This window comes from Ptiloglossa arizonensis, chromosome 1 (assembly GCF_051014685.1).
Source record: "Ptiloglossa arizonensis isolate GNS036 chromosome 1, iyPtiAriz1_principal, whole genome shotgun sequence".
Classification (NCBI taxonomy): Eukaryota; Metazoa; Arthropoda; class Insecta; order Hymenoptera; family Colletidae; genus Ptiloglossa; species Ptiloglossa arizonensis.
In genome coordinates this window covers 32,909,664-32,937,068 of record NC_135048.1, presented here as the reverse complement: position 1 = coordinate 32,937,068, position 27,405 = coordinate 32,909,664, and the positions used below count along the sequence as shown (strand labels likewise).

At 38.2% G+C, this 27,405-nt stretch overlaps 2 protein-coding genes across 11 annotated transcripts in view; one reads left to right on the top strand and one right to left on the bottom strand.

Moving 5' to 3' along the window:
- Nucleotides 1–182: 182 nt before the first annotated feature.
- Nucleotides 183–2,318, bottom strand: Xrcc1 (DNA repair protein XRCC1). 2 transcript variants are annotated; one of them, XM_076326750.1, is made up of 3 exons: nt 2,137–2,318; nt 615–2,028; nt 183–539 (listed from the first exon to the last, which is right to left on the bottom strand). In XM_076326750.1, exons 2-3 carry the CDS (start codon nt 1,955–1,957, stop codon nt 401–403), a joined length of 1,482 nt encoding a protein of 493 aa, XP_076182865.1. In that variant the 5' UTR covers nt 1,958–2,028; nt 2,137–2,318; the 3' UTR covers nt 183–400. The 2 variants fall into 2 exon arrangements, with proteins under 2 accessions (XP_076182865.1, XP_076182947.1); XM_076326832.1 differs by having other exon boundaries at nt 2,156–2,318.
- A 1,622-nt stretch (nt 2,319–3,940) lies between these two features.
- Nucleotides 3,941–27,405, top strand: part of LOC143154719 (kinesin-like protein KIF13A) — a 201,053-nt gene continuing 177,588 nt past the window's right edge. For all 9 annotated transcript variants that reach the window (XM_076326670.1, XM_076326674.1, XM_076326668.1 and 6 more), the window contains exon 1: nt 3,941–4,223. In XM_076326670.1, coding sequence (XP_076182785.1) covers nt 4,169–4,223 — 55 coding nt within the window. In that variant the 5' untranslated portion in view covers nt 3,941–4,168. The remainder of the gene's footprint in view (nt 4,224–27,405) is intronic.

The following is a 27,405-nucleotide window of genomic DNA, read 5'->3' as shown; positions in this document are numbered from 1 at the left end:
TTTCAAAATTTCATATATTTATACATCATTGTTATTTTAGTTTAATATCATTTTGGTGAAATATGATAGCAGAAAACAATTGAATTCATTGTATGTATTCGTTGTTGTAAATGAAACATTTACATATGCATGTATATAATATGGTGACCAGGATTAAAAAAAAAATTGTTAAAATACAACATTTACAAAAATGTTTATTTTGATTTTAAAAACTGTAAAAAATTACAATAAAAAATTATTGTTTCTTTTGTTATTTCAACAATAGTATTTATTAAGTACTAAATGCTTACATGAAAATACAAAATGTGTTACACTTATGAAGTATTCTTATTTATTATGTACAGATTGAATGAAATGTTCTGCCAGCAGTTACTTATCACATAAAATTTGTTTGAAAAAATTAATTATTAGAGTCAGAATCAGTATCTTCTTCAAATGCATTGAATGTTTGAGGGGGTGATGAACTACCCAAAATTTCTTCCTCACTTTCAGATTCATTTTGGTTCTTGTTATCCAAAGCATATCGTCTCCAAGGAAATCTGTAAAGACAGAAAATTTAAAAACTATTTTTTTTTCACGTTATTAAAAATAAAATAGAAATTGTCTCATTTTACCTTGTTTTTTTATTGAAACAGTCCTCAATGAAAGTATGTGAAACTATTTTTGAGTGACCCTTTAATTGTTGATACTTTGGTGTATTCTTAAATGCACAAATCAAATGAGTACACTTTTTATTACTTGTGTTAGGATCAGCAATGTACTTGGCACCCATTTGGAGAGCCTTTCTCCTAAGATCATCTCTTTGTGGATTAACATATCCACTAAGTGAAAATGTAATATCTTCAAAAAGTTTTGAAAATAATTTCTTTGACTTTTGCAATTCAATATTTTCCTTTTTTGCAATTTTTGCTGGCTTTGGTATTGGTTTAGGTCGAGGCAATCGTCCACAATCTTTACATACTTTGTCTTCTTCACTTTGACACTGAGGACAGTTTTGTTTCTTCTTATTTATATTTTCCTTTGATGAACCTTCTTCAGGACTTAAAGAACGTTTTCTTAAATTTGCATTATGTCTTTGATTTTCTTGTTTAATATCTTTTTTATTCATCTTTGGTGATGGTGTAGGTATAATATCACCAAATGGAGTTCGCATAATTAATTTATCATTTGATTCGTTCACACCTTTTACATTTTTGCTTTCAGAATTAGTTACCAAAGTTGAATTACTGGAATCTTTATTCTTAATTCCAAATACTTCTTCCACTTTTCCAGCTTCTAATTTTTCTAATAAAGGCCTCTTTTTTGGTTCTGTGTTTTCTTCTTGTCGTTTAGAAAAATTATTCATACTAGTTTCCTTGATTTTTGTAAATAATTCACTTTTGTAATCTGGATTTTTTTTATTAGTCATCTTAAAGTATTTTTCTTTAAAACTGCTTATAGATGATTTATGATCATCTTCTTCTGAATGTTTCAACTTAAATCTCCCAAAGACATCCAATCCCAAATCAACTATGACTTCCGTTTTCAACACAATAAAAGATAATCCAAATAATTCTTTTAAGTTTGCTGATTGCATGCAATTTATTTTTACTCGGTCAAATTTTATCTTTATTGTCTCAGGGTTAAGGTCTTTTTTTGTAAATATCTGTACCTGATCTCTAAATTTACCATTTGCAGCTTCGTCGTTTGTGAGAAATTGATGGTTTACAATAGGAATCCAATTGTCAGGTTCTGCAGACGTAGAAGCAGTAACAACTACAACACAACTACGATAGTTACCAATATCCAAGCCTGTGATACAAGACGATTCTGCTAATTGAAAAATGACAGTGGCACACATTTCTCCTGGTTTGGCACATCGCCACGAACTGTTTGAACGATGTTGAAGAAGATTGGACGCAGGATAGGATGCATGTTCCGAAGAACAGCTTATTATATTTGTAAGTTTAATAATCATTGTTTCTCAATTTTATTTATTTATGTTTTCTTCAGTTAGGAACATAAACAAAAAGTTTATAATCACAATATCTGTAAAATTAAACATATATCTGTTATTATATTTTGATAAAAATAAATCACACTCTGAAGATAAATTAATTTAATATATTGCCAAATCTGTTAATGCGAAATACGTACTATTGCAACCATAACCTACTTTTCATTCCAAGTATCAGTTTAATTACAAGTAAAAGATTTCGATGTCTTTATTTCATGTAAATGATTCACATTTTGATTTGGAATACGCGGTAATTATATTATGATTATGTATACCATGTAAATTAATTTTCATGTCACATATTGTGAAGACAGAAAGTATAACCGCAAAATTATGTGTACACATTAAAATATATCTATATATCTTATTAGATAACTACATATATCGAAATCATTACAAATGCATTTCTTTACACAACTGCAACAAAATACGTTAACAAATATTTTAAGTCGCGACAAAACAAAAATTCAACTCTACTACTACACTTAAATGTTACTAAAAGTAACGCGGGAATCTATGCGCAAACTCCAATTGGATTTGTCCGCTTTTAGGAGGGAATTGAGATAAGTACAAATTATTTTAGCACATGTATTAAATAATATATTATTTGAGAAAATGTATTTATTCCAATAAAAATGTAAGAAAATACACATAACAAATCGAATAAGATAGATTTAAAATTCATTTTTTCATTTGTGGCTTTTTAAATAGTTGCAAAGAAGTTGGCAGAATTTAGTTTTTGTTCGATCTTTTATTATGACTAATTTATAAATTGTAAAATCGGTACTAATGATTAAATGCATAAGAATTACATTCATATTCTTACATTTACGCAATAACTACTCATCAAGATAAAAATCGCCATTCATCTATTAAAATTGTAACAAACCATTGGTAATACTTTTATAAAGGTATAGTCGAAAGTGTACAAAATTGAATTTTCGTTAGTAAATAATACTACAAATGAATTGTGCTATATCTGTTAGACAGACGAATCTTTTATATTTACTGTATTGACCGACTGCGGTAATTGGTTTGAATATGGTTTCAAGAGGTTCTAACCTTAAACACAGAGTACGCTGCAAAACTAATTTTTACAAGATCGGTACATCAGTTCGTGACACGTAACTCTTATTGAATGCCGAACCGCTCTGTACCTCGTCGGTGAAAAGACAAAACGAAATGCAAATGTAGTGTATTGAACCAGAGATGGACAAACTTTTATTTAAATAAAAAATAACAAATGAAGTCAACATATAACGATTTATTCGCGACGTATATTTAATTGGACGGTTAAATTTTCATTTGTTCATTTTGATATGCTTCATTCTGTAATTCAAAGTCTAATTTTTATTCAACAAGTAGTGAATAAAAATTTGTCTTTCATTCGTTATTCGAAACTTCTGTAGAAATAAAAAAGTGGTCCAACTTTAATTTAAGCATGTGAGTAGTTAGTTGAATTACATGTTTTTAGCACGGTGGGCATAATAGTAAGTTATGCGATTCGTCGTATATAATATTTCATCGTGTTATAAATAATTTCAACAAACTTTGCAAAAACAATATAGTACAATGAGAAATAAAATAAAAATAGTACATCCGTTGATATATTCTTTACTTTTCTACTTAAAAAGTTCACTATTCAGAAATTATTGGAAAAATAAATTACATTATTTATTATATATTCGACGCAACACGTTATATCGTAATTTCGTCAGTAGATGAAAGAAAACAAGTACGAGGTTGGGGAAATGCGTGTAAACGGTATGCCATTACGGTTTAAATTGCGCGGGGCTTCGTTGCTTGTAAGCGTTCCCGTTGATCGATAGGTCTCGATTCTTGGTTCGATATTCCCCCACCAGATGGAGGGCGGCAGGACACGTGACGTCACAGGACTCGAATGTCCCGAGCGTTCCTAGCGGTAGTTCTCGAAAGTACGTTCACTCGATAGGACGACTGTCGTCTGGCGCACGACGAGCTTCAAGCAATATGGCGAAGTGTGTCATGGGCTCGGTGAGACGTAGTGTCGTTTGAAAAGATGAAAAGTTCGCGGTATGGGTTGAAAATAATGTAGCGCTATGAAGATCGTGTGAAAATTCTATTTGTGTATACAAAAGCATCGAGCAGTTCCTTGTGATCGGGATATACAGTGCGCGTTACCGGTGTGAAATCATGGCTACGGATAAAATAAAGGTTGCCGTTCGGGTTCGGCCGTTCAATCGCCGAGGTATGTATTCTCCAAAAGTATCGTTTTTACCAAAAGTTTCTACCGTTATTGTCTCCGCGTACACCGATGGTCATGCGTTCTGGAAAAGCGTATTATCGTGCGTCTGCGATTTCGAAATCGACACCATCGATTCCTTCGCGTTACGATCGGAGTACGTTTTGACAGTGACATTTTTTCAAATGAATCGAGGCACCGAAGGAGTCGGTGTTTTCACCTGCCGCGCGATATCGTGCTCCGTTATCGTCTTACGTTCTCTTATCTGGGTCTTCTATCGCTGCTTCGTGCTCGATAAAAAAGAAGCGTGGAGAAGGTGAAACACTGTAGGTCATCCTCTTCGGCAACCCACGACATCTCTAGTGTTTACTAGTTGAATCTTCGTCGTCCCTTTGTTCGAAATACGGATTTTCACCGTGTCGTGGTTCTGGCATTGCCGCGTTGTCTCTCGTCCTGCCATGATCCTCGCGGAGACGTCGATGCGAATCGAGCCGTGCGAGCGAGCGAAGCGTTCGTTAAAATTTCCGAAGAAAGCGAGCAACGTGTGCGCCTTTTTTTCTCCCTCGTTCGTTTCGTTCGCTCGCGCGAAACGATCCGTCGCACCGTGACACTAAGCTGTCGCACGTAAACCGCGTGACAAAGAACAAACATGTGACTAAAATGCCAGAGTGACGTTACTCTCGGCGACCTTCGAACGTTGAGTTCGCAATCCTGCGAGCGAATTTAATCGACCCCGTCAAAATAGAGATATCTCGCTGGACGATCCGGATGTCGAGGTATCGCGACGGAATGGTTGACTCTCGGATCGGCGTCGGTGTCGCCGATAACAAAAGTGAAATAGTTGGTATATTTCGCGACGAAGATTTCGTTTCTCGTTCGCACGATTTAATCGTGTGTCTGTAAACAACCGAGGTGATACAGGATCGTGCGTGTGCAATAAGAAAACGAATGCACCGATAACGCGAGATGTTGGCGTTACGAATCGACTGGTATCTCGATCGTTTTGGAGCAACGACTCGCGCGATGCGGTTCCATCGAAAGAAGTGTCGGAGCGCGAAGCAGGGAAACGTTTACGATCTGTCTGCGAGTTGTTTTTTTCGTCGAGCAGCTGACGACGACTCGCGCGAGTTTTTGCTTTCGTTTTCTATCGCGACCACGACTGTCCTTTGGACCCGTCCTCGACCATGCAACGTTTCAGGTGAATGCGGCGTTTCGCGTATCGACGCGTACGTTTATCGCCGTCTGTTTTGACGTAACGCGCCAGCGTTACACGGACGACCCGTAATCGGAAACATCGTTAACGCGCACGCCGATAAAGAAAATGTCATTAACGTCGCCATTGCCATTGCCACGTACTTTTACGCGTATTAGTTCACGCGGATTTCAGCGTCGATCGCGATTACAGCAGCCCGTTAGGCACGTTCGAATCGTGCTCGGACGAGATCCGATCGAATACCGAGAATAGGTATTATTTATAATATTTCCAGGAAAATCGTTGTTTCGAATTTCATCGGATTCGTCTCACGCTTTTATAACCGCGTGCTTTTCGAGCGTCTGTAAACGTTAGCGTTACTTCTAACCCTACTCGCAGCGGAAATTTACAACTGATTTCGATCCCGTCCACACGGAGCGTTGGAATAATTTATTACACAGTACAAATTTCCGGAACGAATACATTAGACGCGGAATAAATTTTCTCGGAGACTCGGTCTACTCGTTCCAATATTTCTCGAACAGTGAAACGCGTTAAGACTAATATGAATTTTTTCTCCTCGCGTATTTGATTCTTTTACACATCGGTCGGAACCGCCACGCGCGCCAGCAACAACAGAAACGTGCATATAAATTTCTCTCTCGCGAACGCAAGAGTAATTGTATCCTCGGGCTCGCACTTCGCGGATAATTTAAAAATTTATTTCGCCGGGGGTATTTGTTTGCCCGCGCAGGCAGCATTAACGAGAAACCGTGCAACAACGAAGAACGAACGTCACCGTTCCCCCTCCCCCTCACACACCGTTCCACCAATGGTGTATTCTTATTTTTATTTTCAACGCGCGGAGCCAATCGGCGTTGCACTCTCGCGGAAATCGGGAAATATTACCCAATAGAGAGTCCGCTTGGATCGTTGCAGGTGTTTTAAATTTCGCGCGAATCTTCGTGTTTCCCGAATCAAAGTCGAGCGAGCCGGATCGACGCGTATCGGGCGCCGGAGCGTTTTCAGAGCGCATTCGATTTCGATTTCTCTTTCTCTTCGCGACGATTGAAAACGAAACCATCGAGCGTGCACGCATCGGTACAACGGGGTGTATTATTTTTCCACGGTTCGTTCGGCCGTTAGCCGGGTAAAACGGTTTTCGGTGGGGTTAGGTATAATTTCGTTCGCCACGGAGGGATTCGGTATATTCGATAACACGGTCCCGCGCTGTTGGACCGTGAACGTTGTTCCGTTAAATCGGTACGGCGAGAAATTAGCGCCGATCGGAGCCGCGCGGAGCTTCGAACAGCTTAGATTATCAACAGGCACACCGCTATTCAGACCAGAAGTGCACTTTCCCCGATAATTACTCGGCCGTCGTCGGATAATTAAGGAAATAAAAGTAAACCGAGTGGAAGCGTTCGAGCGGAGTATCGATTACCCGGGCCGTTCGATAGTCTCGAACCCGGGGAGGAGGCACGATCGCAACATTTCGACGCGTTGCTAATTTGAAGACGCGAGCGAGTGCGGGCGCGAGTGCGAGTGCGCGCGAGTGCTCGCGTCACGTCGCGTAAACTTGCGAATTTTTAATTAACGTTCTCGACGTTCTTTTCCTCGACGACTGTTAACGATTTGCTGCACGCGGAAACGTCGCCGAGATTCTTTAAACTACGAGCTATAAATATTAAACTCGCGAAACGAATTAACTCGTTCCGCACGGTTATGGAGGTATTAATTTTATTATACTGTTCTTAGCACCTGGCAAATCAGGGGTCTCGCGATTTTTTTCTTTTTTTCTACGCATTTCGAGAACTTTAATTATCGTTCTTGTAGTAAATTTAAAGAGAGAACCGTATCGACGGTGTTTAAATGTCAATTTTTGAAAAATATAGTCTTTCAAAGTGTTCGTATATAGTACACCGAAGCGGTTAACGCGTGAAGATTTTGTAATTGGAATAGTAAGAGGCTGTGCCAATGCGCGGAGTGATGACGCTCGTTTAGATGTAAGTAAATCGCGGATCGGCGTTGAAATGATCGCGGAGCGAGCAGCAATTTTGTTTTAGGAATTGTCTCGAGCTCGAGGCTCGAGGCTCTCGTGACAAGGAAGGAGAGTAAACACAGTGAAAGTAAGCGAGAAGGAAATAACGCGCGGAGTGGGGATGGTCGATCTCGAGCACTTCAAAGGAACGCCGCACGCACCACGGTGAATCGTCCGATTACGAAAATTAAGATTCTTCACTTTTTCACTTTAACCTCGCAATAACCGTATCAATGGATCGGCGAGGTTCTCCCGATGAAAATGAGTCCAAACACGACGCAAATCGAACGAGCTTTACTCGCGATGAGTTTAAATATTCCAAATAGCAAAAATACCAATGAAATAGTGACAAAGTATTTCCAACTTGTGCCTTGTTTGTACTCGTTTTCATCGGGAGGAATTCACCGATCCGACGACACCGTTATTCTAAACATAAATACAAGAGAAATATAAAAATAAACATGTTCGTAATCGGACGATACATCGTAATGCTCGCGGCGTATCTTTAAAGCGCGGGAGCTCGAACGTCGCTGCTTGGCACGTTGTTTCTTTCTCGCTTACCGTCGTTATATCTATCCGTTGTCTTTGTTCATTAGATCGGATTACAGCCGACTCGAGACACCGAGCGGCGAGGGAACGGTGGGGATGGGTAATTGAAATTTAGGCGAGACAACTCTATTGAAATATAAACGAGCGGTTAAAAAGTGCTTCGATCTCCCGTAAAGTTCGAAGGTGGATATTGGTCAAGCGGTCGACGCTTCGAAGAATCAATCCACTTTACGCGAGATCCTCCGCGCGTTCGATTCGTCGTCGCTCGTTGCGTACCGATCGTAGACTGCCGATCGCGTTGGAAAAATCGAACCTGTCGTTCGATGCGCGCGCAGACCCGTCCGCGGGGCGATCTCGGCGATCACGGCGCGTCTGCTGTGTGTCATCGTTTTCTCATCCTGTAACGATACTTGATACGTCGATTACGTGGAAGCGCTGACCAGGCGTTCGATCACGTGCGAATATCTGGGCCAAGGATCCCGTGGAAGGTTTCCGCGAGTTCAAAGCTACCGATTCGCTTCGGCGGCCAACTCGGATCGAAGTTTCGAGATTCTTGGTTTTCCTAGAGCGCGGGAAAAACTGTCCCGCGGAAATTTCCATTCTCCACGGAACTTGTGAACGCGTTCAAGTTTATCTCGCTCGAGAGGATCACCTTGCTCGCGATGAATTCTTATTTTGTGTATATTACTTCCAAAATTCACCCCGGAAATGTACTTTCTGCTTCTCTTCCGTCATTGGAATCAATAAAGGTCGGTGAACGAAGGTACGTAAAATAAATAGTTCGAAATTAAGAATCGCGAAAAGAATCGTAGAAAATGTTATTTTCGAGACTCGTCCTTTGAATTTACGTTCCCCGTTAGCGTGCTCAATTTCGTGTATTTTTTGTGTCATCGGGACGAACAGAAGTGACGCGTCGGAAGAAAGTTAGGTTATCCCGGAGCCGCGTAGATGTACCGTATCACCTTCTGTGTCACCGTGACGCGTCGCGCTACAGTTACGTGCGAACTATAACGGTAACGCTGACGAGTTTTACGGTGGTCGACTTATTACCGTAATTGAGTTTAATTAAAAGCAACGTTTCTTATTGAAATTCTTTTATCGCGCGCGCAGTTCTCCCGCCGTCGAGTTGTTGTTTCCGCGCTTTCTTCCCGTCTCGATTCTATTTAATTTCATTCGTACACGTAGCCGGTAACATTTTTTTACGGATACCTCGTCCCTCTTTTTCATCTATAATTACCCAAATTGCCGTTTTCTGCTACTTTCGTGCTTTCGCTGACTCTTTACAACTCGCTTTTACGGCGCGGCCTCCGTGGATCGTTTAATTAAATTCCTTCCGTTGTTTTTCACCGTGCGACGTTTCGCGACAAGTCGATGCACAGGGTGTCCCGAAAGTTTTCCGCTGTGCACCTCTCGCTGTGTTTTAATTTTGAGAGTGGAGGAAAGAAAAGATTGTTGTGTAAATATTGGATTATAAATGTTCATTTTTTTAAAGCATGCAAGAATTAAAATAGGTTACATTTCGCGACAAGTCGATGCACAAGGTGTCCCGGAAGTTTTCAGCTGTGCACCTCTCGCTGCGATTTAATTTTGAGAGTGGAGGCAAGAAAAGATTGTTATGTAAATATTGGTTCATAAATGTTTCTTTTTTAAAAACTATGTGAACACAATGGAAGAACTAAAATAGGTTACAATTCGCGACAAGTCGATGTACATGGTGTACTAAAATTTTTGAACTATGCACTTCTCACTGCGTTTCAATTTTGTGAGTGGAAGTAAGAAAGGAACGTTATGTAAATATTGGATCATAAATGTTTTTTTTTTTAAGTATGTAAGAAGTAAAATAGGTTACATTTTGCGACAAGTCAATGTACAGGGTGCTCAACAAATTTTAGTTTATGCCCTATTCGTGGTATTTTAATTTTGAGTTGTGCAAATATTGAACCATAAATCTTTTTTTTAAAAATTATGTAAACCCAATGGAAAAACTAAAATAGATTACATTTCGCGACAATTCGATACACATGGTGTATTAAAATTTTTAAGCTATGCACCTCTCGCTGTATTCTAATTTTGAGAGTAGAAGTAAAAAACGAAAGTTAAGTAAATATTGCACCATAAATGTTTTTTTTTTCTTTTAAGTATGTTAACACAATGGAAGATGTAAAATAGGTTATACGTCGCGATAAGCCGATGCACAGGGTGTCCAAAAAGTTTCTGACTACTCTCTGTGTTCTAATTTCGAAAATAGAAGCAATCGAGAATTATGTTATGTAAACATCGGCTCGTAAACACGTTGAACGTAACACGAGAACTGAAGAAAGATAATGTCTTGCACATGTGGTGTTACGGTCTGACGTCAGCGACATTTATCGAAACCCTCGACGAGATTGCATAGAATTTTCTCGAATTTCTTAAATATCAAAAACTCGTTCAAACTTTTCGGTAAAATAAATCCATGTTTACCGGAGTAGAGAACATACATGGCGTAGTTTCATTGTCGCGTCACCCTGTACATCAGTCCGGTTTATCGACGAAGCAGAAGGCTCTGGGGAAAATCGTGGAACGTTTGTTTCACTGATAAGCCTCGTACGTTATCAGTGATTTCCTCGTATCTCGTGGACTTCGAGAATCGAGAGTGTCGTTCGAGTGTCTCGCAAAGAAAGAAGCGAGATGTGGTACGATGATTCGAAGCTGGGAGCTCATCAAGCAGCAGTTTTCGCGAGTATAATTTAACGATGTTTATCGACCGCGTAACTGCCGCGCCCGAGTTAACTCGGAATAGCGCGGTTGTCGAAAAAAAAAAAACAGAGATGGTAAAAATCGTGTCCCTAAAATCGTGAAAGAGTAAAATAAACCAGCGAATATTAAACACAGAGCGGAACATTTTATCCGTAATATATTTACGTAACTGTCTTTTACGCTACGCGTTCGATTACACGTTCAAAGCTTTCGGGACCAAAATCTACCGAATATATTGGACTCGTGTTTTTAATTTCATAATACATAGTGGATCGATACAATTTCAATTTAATCAATATTTCTAATCGGAATGTTGACCGAATTGAATAAAAAAAAGAAACGTTACATCTACACCGATGAATATTATAAAATTATTCGTATTCCGTTGGATGTATTATAATAGTTTTAATTATGAAATAAAATTTATATATTTTGAGGGCACAGTGGGTCGAAGAAGACCCGAGGAGAATACAAGGGTTGTATAATTTTTAAAACGGAAGAAAGAAACGTTGCATTTTTTTTATCGACTACGAACAAAATTGCGAGACTGGAGTGAACGAATTTAGGTCGTCTTTTCTTTTTTTTTTGTTTTCAAATTTTATTTTTTCTCGATCGCCGTTAAAACTGGCCGATTTAAGATCAGTGGTGCGTCACCAAATACGAATCTTTCTAGATCGAAGTTATCGAGTCTTTTTCTTGGAACTTTTTTCGAGGGTTTCCTCGAGTATCGAATGTTGTGCAGAGATTTTAATTGCCTTCTCGAGAAGCGAACGTACGTATATATATATATATATATATATTCGTTTCATCGAAGCTTCGTTATTTCCGGCGAACGACAAGTCGCCTCGAGTGGGGTTAAAAAATAACGCACCACTTGAACTCAAGTAACGGAAGGAAACGTTTCCCTCGGTGGTTGTAGACGTTCCAAAAATATAAACGATAACGCAGGATTGGGACTCGTTTCCATCACGGTGGATCCTCGTGGAGAAATTAATTAATACACCGGAGTGAAACAAATTTCTTCGAAACTCTTCTCTGGGAAGCATCGATGAAAGATGGCTGGGAAAACAAACAGAGAGATTTAATTGCTATTGACAATATCGATGAAATTTCGCACCGATTATTCCACGCACAGCTTGTACCGTAAAATATAAGAAAAGGTTGTTTACCGTTAAGTATTTCAATTTGCATTGTTCTCATCTTTGTTATATTTTAGTAAGTGTTCTGTAACACTCTCACAACTATCTCTTCTGCTAAAAGTAGCATCTATTCTGTACTTCAACTTTGATATTATATTTCTCACAAACTATAAGAAATTTTCTAAAATTTTTGATTGATTTTTGTACGTTAATTATTCTACTATAAAATTGCATTGAAAAAATTCGTTTCTCAATATTGAAAAACTTGGATTTTTTCCACTTTCGAATTACTGTGTGCTATAGGAGTTAAAGGGGTATACTCGCGTCAATGGCGTAGGACTCGAATCGACTTAAAGGGGTTAATTTCACTAGAATACGTCCGAAAAAAATTCATTTCTTAATATTGAGAAGTTTCTTAACAACAAAGGCAGAAAAACGTCTAATTTTTTCAATTTTAAGGAATTGTACTTTTTTTCGCCTTCATTGTACGCAGTGAAGAGTTAAAGGTGGATTTCCGCGCCAATGGCGGACGACTCGAGTCAACTTGGAGAGGTTACTTTCCCTAGAATTCTTTAAAAAAAATTTTATTCCTTAACATTGAAAAAATTGGACTTTTTTTCGCCTTCATTGTACACAGTGAAAAGTTAAAGGAAGATTTTCGCGCCAATGGTGGACGATTCGAGTCGATTTGAATTGTAGGGTTACTTTTCCTAGAATTTAAAAAAAAATTCCATTTCTTAACATTGAAAAAAATTGGACTTTCTTTCGCCTTCACTGTACACAGTGAAGAGTTAAAGGAGGATTCCCGCGCCAATGGTGGACGACTCGAGTTAACTTTCAATTCCTTAGAATTGAAAAAAAAAATTCGTTCGACATTCTTTCGTCTTCACTGTACACAGTGAAGAGTTAAAGGGGGATTCCCACGCCAATGGTGGACGACTCGAGTCAATTTTCAATTCCTTAGAATTGAAAAAAAAAAATTCGTTTCTCAACTTTGAAAAAATTGGACTTTCTTCCGCCTTCACTGTACACAGTGAAAAGTTAAAATGGCGGAGAACTTGAGTCAACTTGGAGGGTTTACTTTCCCCAGAATTCTTTAACATTGAAAAAACTGAACTTTCTTCCACCTTCACTGTACCCAATAAAGAGTTAAAATGGCGGAGGGCTGGAGCTAACTTGAAGAAGTTAATTTCCCCAGGATTCGTTCAAAAAAAATTCCATTCCTTAACATTGAAAAAATTGAATTATCTTCCGCCTTCACTGTACGCAGTGAAAAGTCAAAATGGCGAAGGACTCGAGTCAATTTGAAGAAGTTACTTTCCCCGAATTTAAAAAAAAACAAATCCATTCCTTAACATTGAGAAAAATTGGACTTTTTTCCGTCTTCACTGTACACAGTGAAAAGTTAAAATGGCGGAGGACTCGAGCCAACTTGAAGAAGTTACTTTCCCCAGAATTCTGTAAAAAAAAATTCATTCCTTAACATTGAAAAAAATTGTACTCTCTTCCACCTTCACTGTACACAGTAAAAAGTCAAAATGTCGGAGGACTCGAGCCAACTTGAAAAAGTTACTTTCCCCAGGATTCGTTCAAAAAAAATTCATTCCTTAATCGAAAAAATTGTACTTTCTTCCGCCTTCACTGCACGCAATCAAGAATTAAAGTAAAATTCCGCGCCAATGGCGGACGACTCGAGCCAACTTGAAGAAGTTACTTTCCCCAGAATTCGTTCAAAAAAAATTCCATTCCTTAACCTTGAAAAAATTGAACTTTCTTCCACCTTCACTGCACGCAGTGAAGAATTAAAGTAAAATTCCCTCGCCAATGGCGTACGACCCGAGTCCCCTCGTAGTGGGTTATTTTCCCCGGAATTGGTTGGCTCGATGGTGTGTGTCGCGTCTCGGTCAGTGTTCCCTGATAACCGCTCAATTCGTCGGTCTACTTTGTGGACACCATCTTCCTCTCGCGTTATCGATCCGCGAGGTTACCCTGGCTGTCCCGCGTCGCCACGCTTTGAAGCTGTCCCACGGTAGAGGGTTGTAATATGTAACTCGGCTCGGTGCATGTAGAATCGTCGAGCGAGTAACTGACAGTTATCGAACCACGTCGAGCGGCCTTTATCGCCGCGTTGATCGGGCTGTATCGTGATTCACGTTGCACACGAGCGACGATCACCGTTCTGTCATCCTTGCATAATAATCTGCACGGACGATCGGTGCACCGGCTAATTCGTCGGATATCGATCGGTGCACCGTAGCGAGTGGACGTTTAGTTTTGTAACGGTGAACCATCCGGCTGTCCGTTATTTATTGTACCACGGCTTTAACCAACTTCGCGCGTCGATTGCGTAATCCGAGTTTCGTTCCGCGTTGAAATCTACACGGGCCTTTGATTTTCGTGAATGACGATCGGTCGCGTGGAATACCTGCGAAATTCAACTTTTCTAATTATTCGACCGAACAATGTGTCGCGTTATCCGGCGTAGAAATTAACGACAATACATAGAAGATTTAATCGCGTGTAAATCGTTGGTACAACTTTCAAAACAGCTCGTTAGTTATCTCGTCGATAACAGCTGTCCATCTTCGGTTAACGACACACCGTGTGGAACCGTTGCTCGAACGGTGATCGATCATTGTAACACGTGTAACGGTTATTATTAAATTTTATACAAAGTTTCGAGAGAAGAGGCCAGCGATCCGTGGACCCCTGTTTACGTATCGTTGAAGGTTCATTGGCGGTGAGAACCATCGAAGAGTGTCCCGAATCTCGACTCGGATCAGCAAGGGGTTCGTAGATCCCTAGTTTGTATCGGTAGAGTTCACCGGTCCCTGTTCGAACCACTAGACAGGGTCATGGATCGCTAGTTTGGACCAACAGGGGTCACGGATCCCCCGGTTGAACGACTAGGGGTCACGGGTGATGAGCTTAATTGCTCCTATGCCAACTAATTGATTATCCGATTAACCGACGACTGATGGAGCCTGATCACCCTGTTAAATTGACCGAACTGAAGCTGATTGATATGTAACCGAGAGCTTGAACCCTCTCGGCTCGAACCTACGACCTGATAACCGATCGTTTCTGCGTCCGATGGTAGCCAGGGTTACTTTCGTTAGTTTTTCCTCGATCATCGATTCCCAACCGATCGATTTCCATGAACTGGAAACCTGGTAGAGCTTTTGGATACTCTCGTTGAACGTTTCGGTTCGTTTTTCAGGATTTTACGCTCCATTGTTGATCGAATCAAATTGTCTCCCATTGGTTGGACCTTCTATTGTTTCTCGATCCTTCGACGATCCGTCATTGCTTCACGATGACTTCTGTAAGAATAATTTCCACGAAGTTCGATCGTTCCTACGATCAATGATTTCACCGTTTTGTGCTCGATTGTTAAATTGTCTCCCAACTGTTGCAAGTCCTATTGTTTCTCGATCACGACAGCCCGGTGAGTCGTCGACGAGCTAGCTTCCGATTTAAGAATAATTTCTACGAAGATCGATTGTTCGAACGGATGACTTCCAGCGTTTTATACGTAATTGTTAAACGGTCTTTCAATCGTCACAAGTTCACACGTTTCTCGATCCTACGGCTACTCGACGATTTGTGACTTCTCGGTTTATTTTTCCCTCAAGGATTGTATTTTATATTTCCAGCACTCTGTCGTTAATTAATCGTTAAATTATTCTACATTTTCCGATTGTTAATTTCTTTCTTCTTTGTAATCCACCTATTCCTATTAGAATACTTTTTACTTTCGTGCTTAATTAATCGTTAAATTGTCCCATTTGTCGAAGGTTCTATTGTTTTTAAATCCGACTGCTAATTTCTTTCTACTTTATAATCCACTTTCTTCTATTAGAATACTTTTTACTTTCGTCTTTAATTAATCACTAAATTGTCTCTATCGAAGGTTCCATTGTTTCTAAATCCTCCGACCTTTTTCTATTAGAATATTTTTTACTTTCGTCTTTAATTAATCACTAAATTGTCCTTGTCGAAGGTTCCATTGTTTCTAAATCCTTCAACCTCTAATTTCTTTCTTCTTTATAATCCACTTCCTCCTATTAGAATACTTTTTACTTTCATTTTTAATTAATCGCTAAATTGTCCCATTTGTTAAAGATTCCATTGTTTCTAAATCCTCCAACCGTTAATTTCTTTCTTCTTCATAATCCACCTCCTTCTATCACAACACCTCTTACTTTCGTCTTTAATTAATCGCTAAATTGTCCCTGTCAAATGTTCCACTGTTTCTAAGTCCTCCAACCTTCTCCTATTAGAACACTTCTTACTTTCTTCTTTAATTAATCACTAAATCGTCCTGTCGAAGCTCCCATCGCTTCTAAATCCTCCAACAGCTAATTTCTTTCTTCTCTGCAAGCTAACTTCTCTCATAAGGTTACCTTCTACTTTCGTACTTTAATTAATCGCTAAATTGTCTCCCAACCGTTAGAGATCTCATTGTTTCTAAATCCTCCGATCGATGTCTTCCTCCTCCAGGAATTCTACTCGAAATTCCTCCTCTAGGATACTCTCTATCGTCGTTAAACACGCGTTAAATCAAATATTGTACGATTTTCCTCTCGAAACTAGACCTCGTCGCGAAACGTTTCGTTATATGTTACACGAATTCGCGATTCGTTGTGATTTCCCGATCGATAGTAACGTTATCGATCTCGTTTAATTCTCGAGGGTTCTCGAACGTTTCCCGACAGTCGAAATTATTCAATTTCACGGTAAGACGTTTAACTTCCGTGCTCGCCTCGGTCCACGATGCAACTTATACGAGATGCTTCGGTCCGATCGTGCAACTTGCTCCAAATGGACGAAAGTTCGTTGCGGTACCTATTACGTTGTCATCGGTAGGTACAGCGGAACCAATTAAGCGAAATCGTTTCATCGAAATTGGAACCACTTCACCGTGACGTCTACCTATCTACGTTACGAACGATTCGATCCTCGAAATCGAAACGATTATGTATATTAAAACGGGATTATACTTGTTAATTAGCACCGGTTACGCGACGACAAGTGTACGATGCTCTCCAGTAGTGTAATAACTCGAATAAATGCTTGTACGCGATTTCGTTCAAGGATGTAAGAACGAGGATACACTTTTGCAACATTTCGAAACCAATGTACGTTATTGATAGTTCCAGGTACGTGGAAAATTTCGTAATTTCTCGTCGAGACAAGATTGTTCTCTTGACCTGTTTACGGGACAATAATGGTATTATTATTCTTCGAAATGGTTCGAAGAATAATATATTTCCTGGAGAAGTCGTGACGAAGTATTCCAAAAATTGTTTACTAACCCTTTCTTTTACAATATCGTGCGAGACTCGTTGGAAGGAGATCAGAGCCAAACGTACAGTTTGTGTCTTTGATATTTTTCTAAATATGATTTTATTCGTAAAAAAGTTTGTACAAACCGAGTATACGTACAAGACACTGATACTCTCTTATTTTAATAGTCCAATTTTTTCCATTGGAAATAATAGTTCGACTTACATCAATTCTTGATTCTATCAATTTTTCTGTTCAAGATACAGTTAACGATCTCTATATTTAACGAATCTAGTCTATCGAGGTTTTTAATCTTAATATACGATTCTTTTTAAGTTTGTGCTTCGTTAAGATCACGTATTTTCGATTGGATTTGCATCAGGGAACTGGGGTGGCTGATCCGATAGGTTGATGTCGTTTTCTGTGTTTTCCATTCCCTGCAGATGTGACTTCCGTGTTTTGGATCGTTATCTTCTTGAAAAATTCATGTGTTCTCGGTTCGAGCGAACCTACGTTTCACCGATCTAAGAAGCCCCCTTTGATACAGTTTTAACATTTACGAAAGTGTTGAATTTTTAGCAAATAGTCCGTATCTCGTTTTAATTGTCGGTAGTTCGTTTTTAGCGGGGACACCATCCTGATGAGTCAAAAAGTCGATTATGCAGTTGATTATGACACACGTTTTGAGAACATGAATCGTTGAGTAAGGGATTAACGCTAGAACTACAAAAGGGGTAAATTTGACCTGTTTGAAATTTTGTTTTAAAATTACTCAATTATTAACCGTGTCTTTGTTTACAATACTTGTAGACAATTATTAAAATAGAGAGCTAATGGTACTCGTAAATTAATTTACCCTTTCCCCATCTAACTTTTTATTTAGTGTGATGCAAATAGTAATACGTTTGTTTTAAATTTTTTTTTAAATGATTCAATTATTAACCGTTTTTTTGCTTACAATATTCGTGAACAATTATTAAAATAGAGAGCTAATGGTACTCGTAAATTAATTTCCCCTTTCCCCATCTAACTTTTTATTTAGTGTGATGCAAATAATAATACATTTCTTTCGAACTTCTTTTTAAAATTACTAGTATCTTTATCTACAATATTTGTGGATAATTATCAAAATAGACAACTAATGGTACTCGTGCATTAATTTCCCTTTTTCAACCTAACATCGAAGATTCGTACATAATCTGATACAAATAGTAATTGTAATACGTTCGTTTCTTCTTTTTAAAATTACTCAATTATTAACCGTGTCTTTCCTCACAATATTCACGAACAATTATCAAAATAGACAACTAATGATACTCGTAAATTAATTTCCCCTTTTCCCCTCTAACGTCGAAGATACATATTTAATTTGATACAAATAGTAATTGTAATACGTTCGTTTCTTCTTTCTAAAATTACTCAATTATTAACCGTGTCTTTGCCCACAATACTCGTGAACAATTATCAAAATAGACAACTAATGATACTCGTAAATTAATTTCCCCTTTCCCCTCTAACATCGAAGATACATATTTAATTCGATACAAATAGTAATACACTCACCATCAACAGCTCTAGTGTTACGTACATAAAAGGATGCACACAAGACAAAGATTCGGAGCAACAAAGACGTTCCGTGTAAAAATTTGCTCGGTTCTTGGGGGATTGGTATTGTTTTATCTGTAGGTGAAAATACGAAGATGACCTTAGTATCTCGTTGATGCTTCTATCTAAAATAAAAGCTTCTTTGCCGTGAGATGTCGTTCTCTGCTCCAAAACTTAGCTCCGAAAAATATTTCCTCTTTTTTATTCCCAAAAACGAAATAAATTACGAGATAAAAATTCCTGCAAATGAAAAAAGGTTCGTCGTATACGATGGTACGGTATCGATTCGAATGTTTCATCGTTTCCAAGAAAATAATTCGCCCATAAATAGGTTGAAGTATAAAAATGTCCCAGGAGGTCTAAAAATATATTTCGAGGGTCCTTTCCCCGAATACTCGCGTCTAGTGTCTCACCTTCTTCACGTAGGTCCAAACCAGCTCGAACACCTGTCTACCTGGCGCGGCAGATGGATTCAAAGAAAACGAAAGCAAGCAACGTTTATTTAAGGAGCACTGGTAGCCCACCTGGGGCCAGATTTTCCAAACGATCCGTGAAAAGTGATTTCGAGGAGAAAATTCGTGGAACGACGACGTGAAAACAACGAATGCAACGAGAATATTCTTCCTTCGTGATACGTTGAATTTTGTAATATATATGTAGGATCAGATTTTCCGAGTCCGCTTGGGCCTGTTTCGACCGCGGGCCTAATCAAGGCGGCACGTACGGACAGACCCGGGTCGAGGTAAACATTTGGTGCTGTGGCGGCACTACCCACGCTTGCCACCAGAGGGAAACTCACCACCAACCGTTTCCCGCAAGTTCCCGTACCTGCTCCGATCGCTATATATACGACCTCTTACCGATCTTCCAATGTCCCGGCGTATAAGGCAGGGCCTGCTAGGATGCATTACTGACGAGTCCACTAGCAGGCCCGGGATGAAACGCTATCTCCCCACTCCTTATATTTCCGTTCTCTCTTTCCACAAACAAACTTCAAACCGCCGCCAAAGTGGTGACCCTGTCTAGGAACACGGACGCAACCTTCTGGACAACAGCACAACAGCAGTAGAGGTGCAGCACAAGACGATGGAAGGAACGCAACGTAAAGACTGATTTTCGTTAATCCCCCTCTCCGAGGGTTGACTCCTCGACCTGCCAGCGACGACACGAACGCTATACTCTCGGCTGACCATCAGGATCAACCCCAGGAGGACAGCAGGCAGCTTAGTCGACTTTATTCACCGACCACACCGATGCGTTTCAGAAATACCGGTACGCTCACGCATCAACGTCGGACAACAAGCAAAACGCGGCTTGAGCAAACGATGCTCGCCCCACGCGTATTCCGTAATCGACAGCAGCTGGACCTTACTACGAAAAAGAACCATTCCTCTCGTCCACTACTCTAGACAACCTCCTCCTGTGCCTGTTGTGCCACCGAACAACGGAAGAAATAGCTACGCCACTGGGACATCAGGACGGAACTTCAAAGTATCGTTTACCACTGGCAAGGGGGTTATGTGGCGGCACTACCCACGCTTGCCACCAGAGGGAAACTCACCACCAACCGTTTCCCGCAAGTTCCCGTACCTGCTCCGATCGCTATATATACGACCTCTTACCGATCTTCCAATGTCCCGGCGTATAAGGCAGGGCCTGCTAGGATGCATTACTGACGAGTCCACTAGCAGGCCCGGGATGAAACGCTTCTCCCCACTTCCTTATATTTCCGTTCTCTCCTTCCTCAAACATCTTCAAATTTCTCGCCGCCAAAGTGCCAATCTGTCCGCCAGCTTTTACGATAGGCCCGATAATCCCTTTACAGGGGGGTCCTGCACGACGACCAGGTGTGAGGATGCATAGGTACGAAAGAGAGTATCTGTGACTCGGAGAAAGTGAGGTATGCTTACAAAAACGAGTGATTAGGATGGCCGAATGTCTGAAGTGAGAGACACTGAGGAATAGAAAGAAAGAGAATGAATGGGTATGACTGTATAAAGTACGAAAGGACAGTATGTCTCAGTTTGTGTCCTAACGTACTAAGACGAAAGGCCGGTGTAAGACTTAGGCAACAAAGACGATCAAGACGCGTGCCGAAGGCACAAAGACGGTTAGCTTAGTTTAATACGTGGTCGTGTTCTACCTTAGTAGAAAGCGAAACTAATCACCAACGCTACGTTTAATACTTGTATTATTGTAATATATCGTATCATTAAATATACTTTAATATACCGCACGAGGACAACAGTTATTTGGGGGATCGTACGGGGAACAATCACTCAAAGATCCTCTTCTCAAGTGATTCGAAGAGAGAAAGAACAACATATATGTAGGGACGAGTTTTGCACGAGCGAATCGCGTGAAGTTTCGATCGAGTGAGCGACTATTTCGGTAAATCGATAGTTCGTTGAAACCCTGTGCGAAAGACAAAAGACGAGTCGTGATGTAACCAGCGACCGATACGGACGTGAGTCGACCGGTATCGAGACAAAGTTTGAAAGGGTTTTCGAGAAAACGCGTGTGTGTGTTTCGCGGTGCGAGCGGGTTTGACTTTTCTTTTTGTAATATATTTCCATCTGTAATCCACAGGGAATATATTATTATAATAGAGGAATAGGCATATTTTCCTATACATATATTTCGCTCTACATATACAATGTTATTAAGTATTTGTGTACTTAATATTTGTATAAAGTATTGTTGTTCTTTTCTCTCCTCCTATCACTTGGATCTCTGGAGAAGAGGTCTTTGAATGATTGATCCCCGTACGAGCCCCCAAATAACTATTGCTCTGATGTGGTATATTAAAGTATATTTAATAATATTATATATTACAATGATGATAGTGTTAGATGTAGTGTCAGTGGTTAGTTTCGCTGGATACGTCTTTTAGTTGTCTCGTCTTATCGTCTTTTTAGTCATACCGTCCGCGACACACTCTTCGGACATACTCTCGTCGTCATACTTTGTCATACTATGTTCCTACGTTCTTCTCGCGCTCTATATAGTCATTCCCATTCATTCTCTTTCATTCCAATCCTCAGTCTCTCTCACTTCAGACATTCGGCCACGCTCGGCCATCCCAATCACCCGTCTTTTCTAAACACTCTTCACTTTCTCCGAACCACATGTATTTCCTTTCATCCCCATGCATTCTCACGCTCGGTCGTCGCACAAGACCCCCTGTAAAGGATACTCGTGCCTTCCAGGAAAACTAACGGGCCGATCGGCGCTAAATGTTTACTTCAACTCGAGTCCAACCGCGCACGTTATCTTGTTTAGGCCTACGCTCGAAGCAGGCCTAAGCGGACGCCGAAAATCCGATACTACAGTATTTGTAACGATTTGTCGTTTGAAATAGAAAAAGTGTGATTCGTCCGGATCGAACCACCTCCAGAATGGTATATAAAATTCTCGGTAAGAGTAGCTGGAATTTATTCCATGAAAAGAGTCGTGTATCTGTATCGAAAAAATTGAACAAAAAGATACGTACGAGATTGATAAAATATGGCACGGGAGAGGAAAAAACACTAGGGAGGTATACGGAACGTTGGAATCAAAATGTATAGGTTGGTATAATATTTTCGCCGAGATTGGATCCGTGTTGTGCGATAAAGATCCATAAGATGAGAACGGTATCACGAGGAACAGGTATGAATATCTCAACGAGTTAGGATGACGGTCGGCGAGCTGAAAGGAAAAACAGGGAAGGTTGGGTCGATCTCGTAAAACCGATAGTAAAGATAACAACGAACACGGTAGCTCCTCCGGCTTCGAAAAAACAAAATCAAGACCGATAATTATCGTACAAACGAATCCCCTTATCCCGATCGCGTACTCGATCGAACAAAGTGCCGATTTCGAATTTTATTATTAGAAATCTATGTACATCGAGGAGCTATAAGAATAGATAAATTATTTCAAGTTTTTTTCTAGAGATAACCACCGATTCGAGTATGGAGATTTTGTAGTTATTGAACGGTATTTCAACTTTATTTTCGCGCAGGTTCCGTTACTTGAGATTACAAAACGATGGAGTTTTGCAACATTGTAATTATCGTGTTCGGTAGGATCTTGTCGTCCAGCACTCGGTTGATCTACGAAATTGTTCGTTCGATTAATTTCAAATTTGTCTATTGTACAATTGCTTATAAATCGTGTCAAATGTAGTGCATAATATCAACAGTAAAGAGAAGTCAGGAAGAAAAAGTAAGAAAAAAAGACTCGATTACGTTTTAAAGATTGCAACGTGGGATTATGTAACCCATGTTTGGAAATATACCACACTGATTTCAATTTTTGGTCGTGTTTGTAATTTCTATTAAGATACGATATCATGTACTCATTTATATATAATTTTGTTCATTTTTTTACAAGAAAAGAAACTTATTTACCAGTTGAAATCACTTTCTCTTACATCTGAATAACATAACTAATTTGTGAAAAAAATTAAGATACAATATTATGTACTCATTTACATATAATTTTGTTCATTTTTTACAAGAAAAGAAACTTATTTACCGCTTGAAATCACTTTTTCTTACATCTGAATAACATAACTAATTTGTGAACAAAATTAAGATACAATATTTACATATTTACATATAATTTTGTTCATTTTTTACAAGAAAAGAAACTTATTTACCGTTTGAAATCACTTTCTCTTACATCTGAATAATAACTAATTTGTGAAAAAAATTAAGATACAATATTATGTACTCATTTACATATAATTTTGTTCATTTTTTACAAGAAAAGAAACTTATTTACCGTTTGAAATCACTTTCTCTTACATCTGAATAATAACTAATTTGTGAAAAAAATTAAGAAACAATATTATGTACTCATTTACATATAATTTTGTTCATTTTTTACAAGAAAAGAAACTTATTTACTGCTTGAAATCACTTTCTCTTACATCTGAATAACATAACTAATTTATGAAAAAATTAAGATACAATATTTACATATTTACATATAATTTTGTTCATTTTTTACAAGAAAAGAAACTTATTTACCACTTACAATTACTTTTTCTTACATCTGAGTAACATAACTAATTTATGAAAAAAATTAAGATACAATATTTACATATTTACATATAATTTTGTTCATTTTTTACAAGAAAAGAAACTTATTTACCACTTACAATTACTTTTTCTTACATCTGAGTAACATAACTAATTTATGAAAAAAATTAAGATACAATATTTACATATTTACATATAATTTTGTTCATTTTTTACAAGAAAAGAAACTTATTTACCACTCAATCACTTTTTCTTACATCTGAACAACATATTCAATCAATTTATGAAAAAACAAAAAAAAAAAGAAACATAGCCATTTTGTGGATCGATTTCATCAGAATTGCAGGAGTAAACCTGCAGTTTTTCCTAAAAAAATTGCTAGGGGCTAAAGTAACACCGATTTCGTACTGTAACACTTGTTTCGTTGTAAGTAGTCAAGGGTGAAATTGAAAACGACTCGGTGATCGTTGGATCGATTACATAGATTTCTAACGAGGGTATCGAGGACGCTTAGATCGCGATCTACGTTTTCTTCTTCGCCGACGAAGGGTTGCATCGAGCCAATTAAAACGTTCTGCCGGTTCTCTCGTTTAATTTTCATTAGCTGTTCGACGATTTCTTTGCCTCGATATCTTCCTTCTGTTTGCGAACGTACGGGCGACGAGTGCTTCTTTCGGTTAATTAGAACCCGAGAAAGGATGGTTCGTTTGGTTTTTGTTCAGGGACCCGCAAAACGGTGTAATTTCCTTTTTTTCTTTTTTTTTTTTTCGGGGTTCCTTCCGTTTCAACCGACCGACATTTTTGTCGAGAGCGCGGCGAAATTAAAGGATTATGAATAATTCCCTTAAAACGAGAACGTTAGCGGTCGTGTTATATATCCAGCGTTAATCGCTGGAAAATTCTCGTTGTCACGACCAGGGGCTTTGAAACATTGACATACATCTTCAAACGTATCTCAACCCTCGATATTAATCCTAGTTCGTTCCTTGTATTATTTTTCTACAATTGAAACTATTATAATAGCTTCTGTATGTTTTTATTGGGTTGTTCGGAATGTCATTTCGTTTTCCAAAATGGAGAATATGTAATTTAGTAAAATGTTTATACATTCTAAAAAATCGTGTTTTATTTTCACCAAAAAAAAACGAAGTAACTTTCCGAACAATTCAATAGTTACGTATTATGAATTTAAAATGACGAGTTCGAATAAATAGGCAAACGTATCTCAAATGCTCGATATTAACTCTAGTTCGTTCCTTGTATTATTTTTCTATAATTGAAACTATTATAATATCTTCTGTATGTTTTTAGTTACGTATTATGAATTTAAAATGACGAGTTCGATAAATAGTATTTCAATATATTTCAACGCTCGATATTAACCCAAGTTCGTTCCTTGAATTATTTTTCTATAATTGAAGCTATTATAATATCTTCTGTATGTTTTTAGTTACGTATTATGAATTTAAAATGACGAGTTCGAATAAATAGGCAAACGTATCTTAACGCTCGATATTAACTCTAGTTCGTTCCTTGTATTATTTTTCTATAATTGAAGCTATTATAATATCTTCTGTATGTTTTTAGTTACATATTATGAATTTAAAATGACGAGTTCGATAAATAGTATTTCAACATATTTCAACGCTCGATATTAACCCAAGTTCGTTCCTTGTATTATTTTTCTATAATTGAAGCCATTATAATATCTTCTGTATGTTTTTAGTTTCGTATTACGAATTTAAAATAACGAGTTCGAATAAATAGGAAAAAATTTGGTCACTATGTAAAATTCAGTTCCGAAGTTACGATTGAAATTTTCCGTTTCCTCTTTGCGTATGTTAAAAGTACAATCATCAAGCTCCATTGTGGCGTAAAGTTTTGTTAATTAACTCTGGTTTAATCGTTGGTAAAAAAAATACGAAACTTAAATAAGGGTATAATTGGCGAGCAGCTGCATAGAGTAGCTACATACAAATGCATAGAACATTATCGAATATTTATAAAGAAATAATTACACAATTTACTAGTATTGAATTGTAGCTTAGAGTAATCGAAGTCTCTGTGACATGTTTATATTTTTGTTATTGCATTCGGGACATTTTTACTCCAAAATTTGGGTCGTAGAACGATTTGAGGTTAATCGATCGAAACAAAGTGAATGAAACAAGGTAGAATGCTTTACGGTTAAAATAATCTCGGAACATAAACGTTTTTAAGATATCGAAATGAATTTAGGAAGTTAACATCGCTATTAATGCACTCGACGCGTTAGAAACGGTGAAACATAATCGTGAAAGTACTTCCATCACTGTGTATTCCGTGTTCACATTGAATTTCATAAATCTCGTTCTTGTTCGCTGCCTCGATTGTACAAGCTTTTTGCTGTCGGCCGGAAATTACTGTCCCTTTCTTTACGTTCTTTATTTTTATCGCTTCTTCAGTTCCGTTCTAACGTTTCTTTCAACAATTCGCATGCCTTAGATTCCTAGATACTCAGTACAGTCCTCAGTACCGGGAAAATGGATTATTTGCTCCGGACATATTAGTTGCTCCACATTTATGAAAAATAAAGTAATAAGCAGTTAAAAAAATGCTCGAGTACAAAAATACTAGCGGGAAAAAAACGTTCGAAGATTCGAAGGCGGTATTATTTAATTTTTAGTTTCGAATATGTAACATTACAACATCGAAATATCAGGCAGTATTAAATCTGTGTATTTTATGAGAAAGGGAATTGTAAAAACTTTACGAGAGTCGATAAGGACCGCAAGTCGGTCCGTCGGAATTTTTGAAAACTTATGAAATAATAAAAAAAGGGGGAAAAGTTTTAGTTTTTGTGTTGTAACTTTTATGTATTATACAAAAACAGGGAGGCTTGGATCGTTTTGATGGCCTTTTTGCGGTCATGTATTTTCTTTTACAGAGTTTATTTTATCTACTTTTGACGTTGAAAGATCACATTAATATATTAACTAATATCTCCTCAACAAACGTATACTATATAAACACCAAAGAATTCCCAATAAAAATATTCATAATTCGTTCCAAATTGGAAACTACGTCTCCAGAATTGAATCGTATCTTAAAATGTAATTTTCTGAAAAATATAGATTCTAAGGTACATTCAACACTAATATACATTAACTAATATCTCCTCAACAAACATATACTATATAAACACCAAAGAATTCCCAATAAAAATATTCATAATTTGTTCCAAATTGGAAACTACGTCTCCAGAATTAAATCGTGTCTTAAAATATAATTTTCTGAAAAATATAGATTTTAAAGTACATTCAACACCAATACATATTAACTAGTATCTCCTCAACAAACATATACTATATAAACACCAAAGAATTCCCAATAAAAATATTCATATTTATATTCATAATTCGTTCCAAATTCGAAACTACGTCTCCAGAATTAAATCGTATCTTAAACCATAATTTCCTGAAAAATATAAATTTCGAGGTACATAGTACACCGTCAGCGACCCACGTGGGAAAATTGTTGATTAGCAAGTGAGTGATCGGGTCCCGAATATCTCTAGAGGCTGCACTGTCCGCGCTGACCGTTTCCGCGCGATAGTATTATTCCC

Coding starts and splice junctions, on each gene's coding strand:
- Xrcc1 (XM_076326750.1), bottom strand. CDS start 1,957: ATGATTATTAAACTTACAAATATAATAAGCTGTTCTTCGGAACATGCA. Junction 540..614: donor TGTTTCAATAAAAAAACAAG/GTAAAATGAGAC, acceptor CTGTCTTTACAG/ATTTCCTTGGAGACGATATG.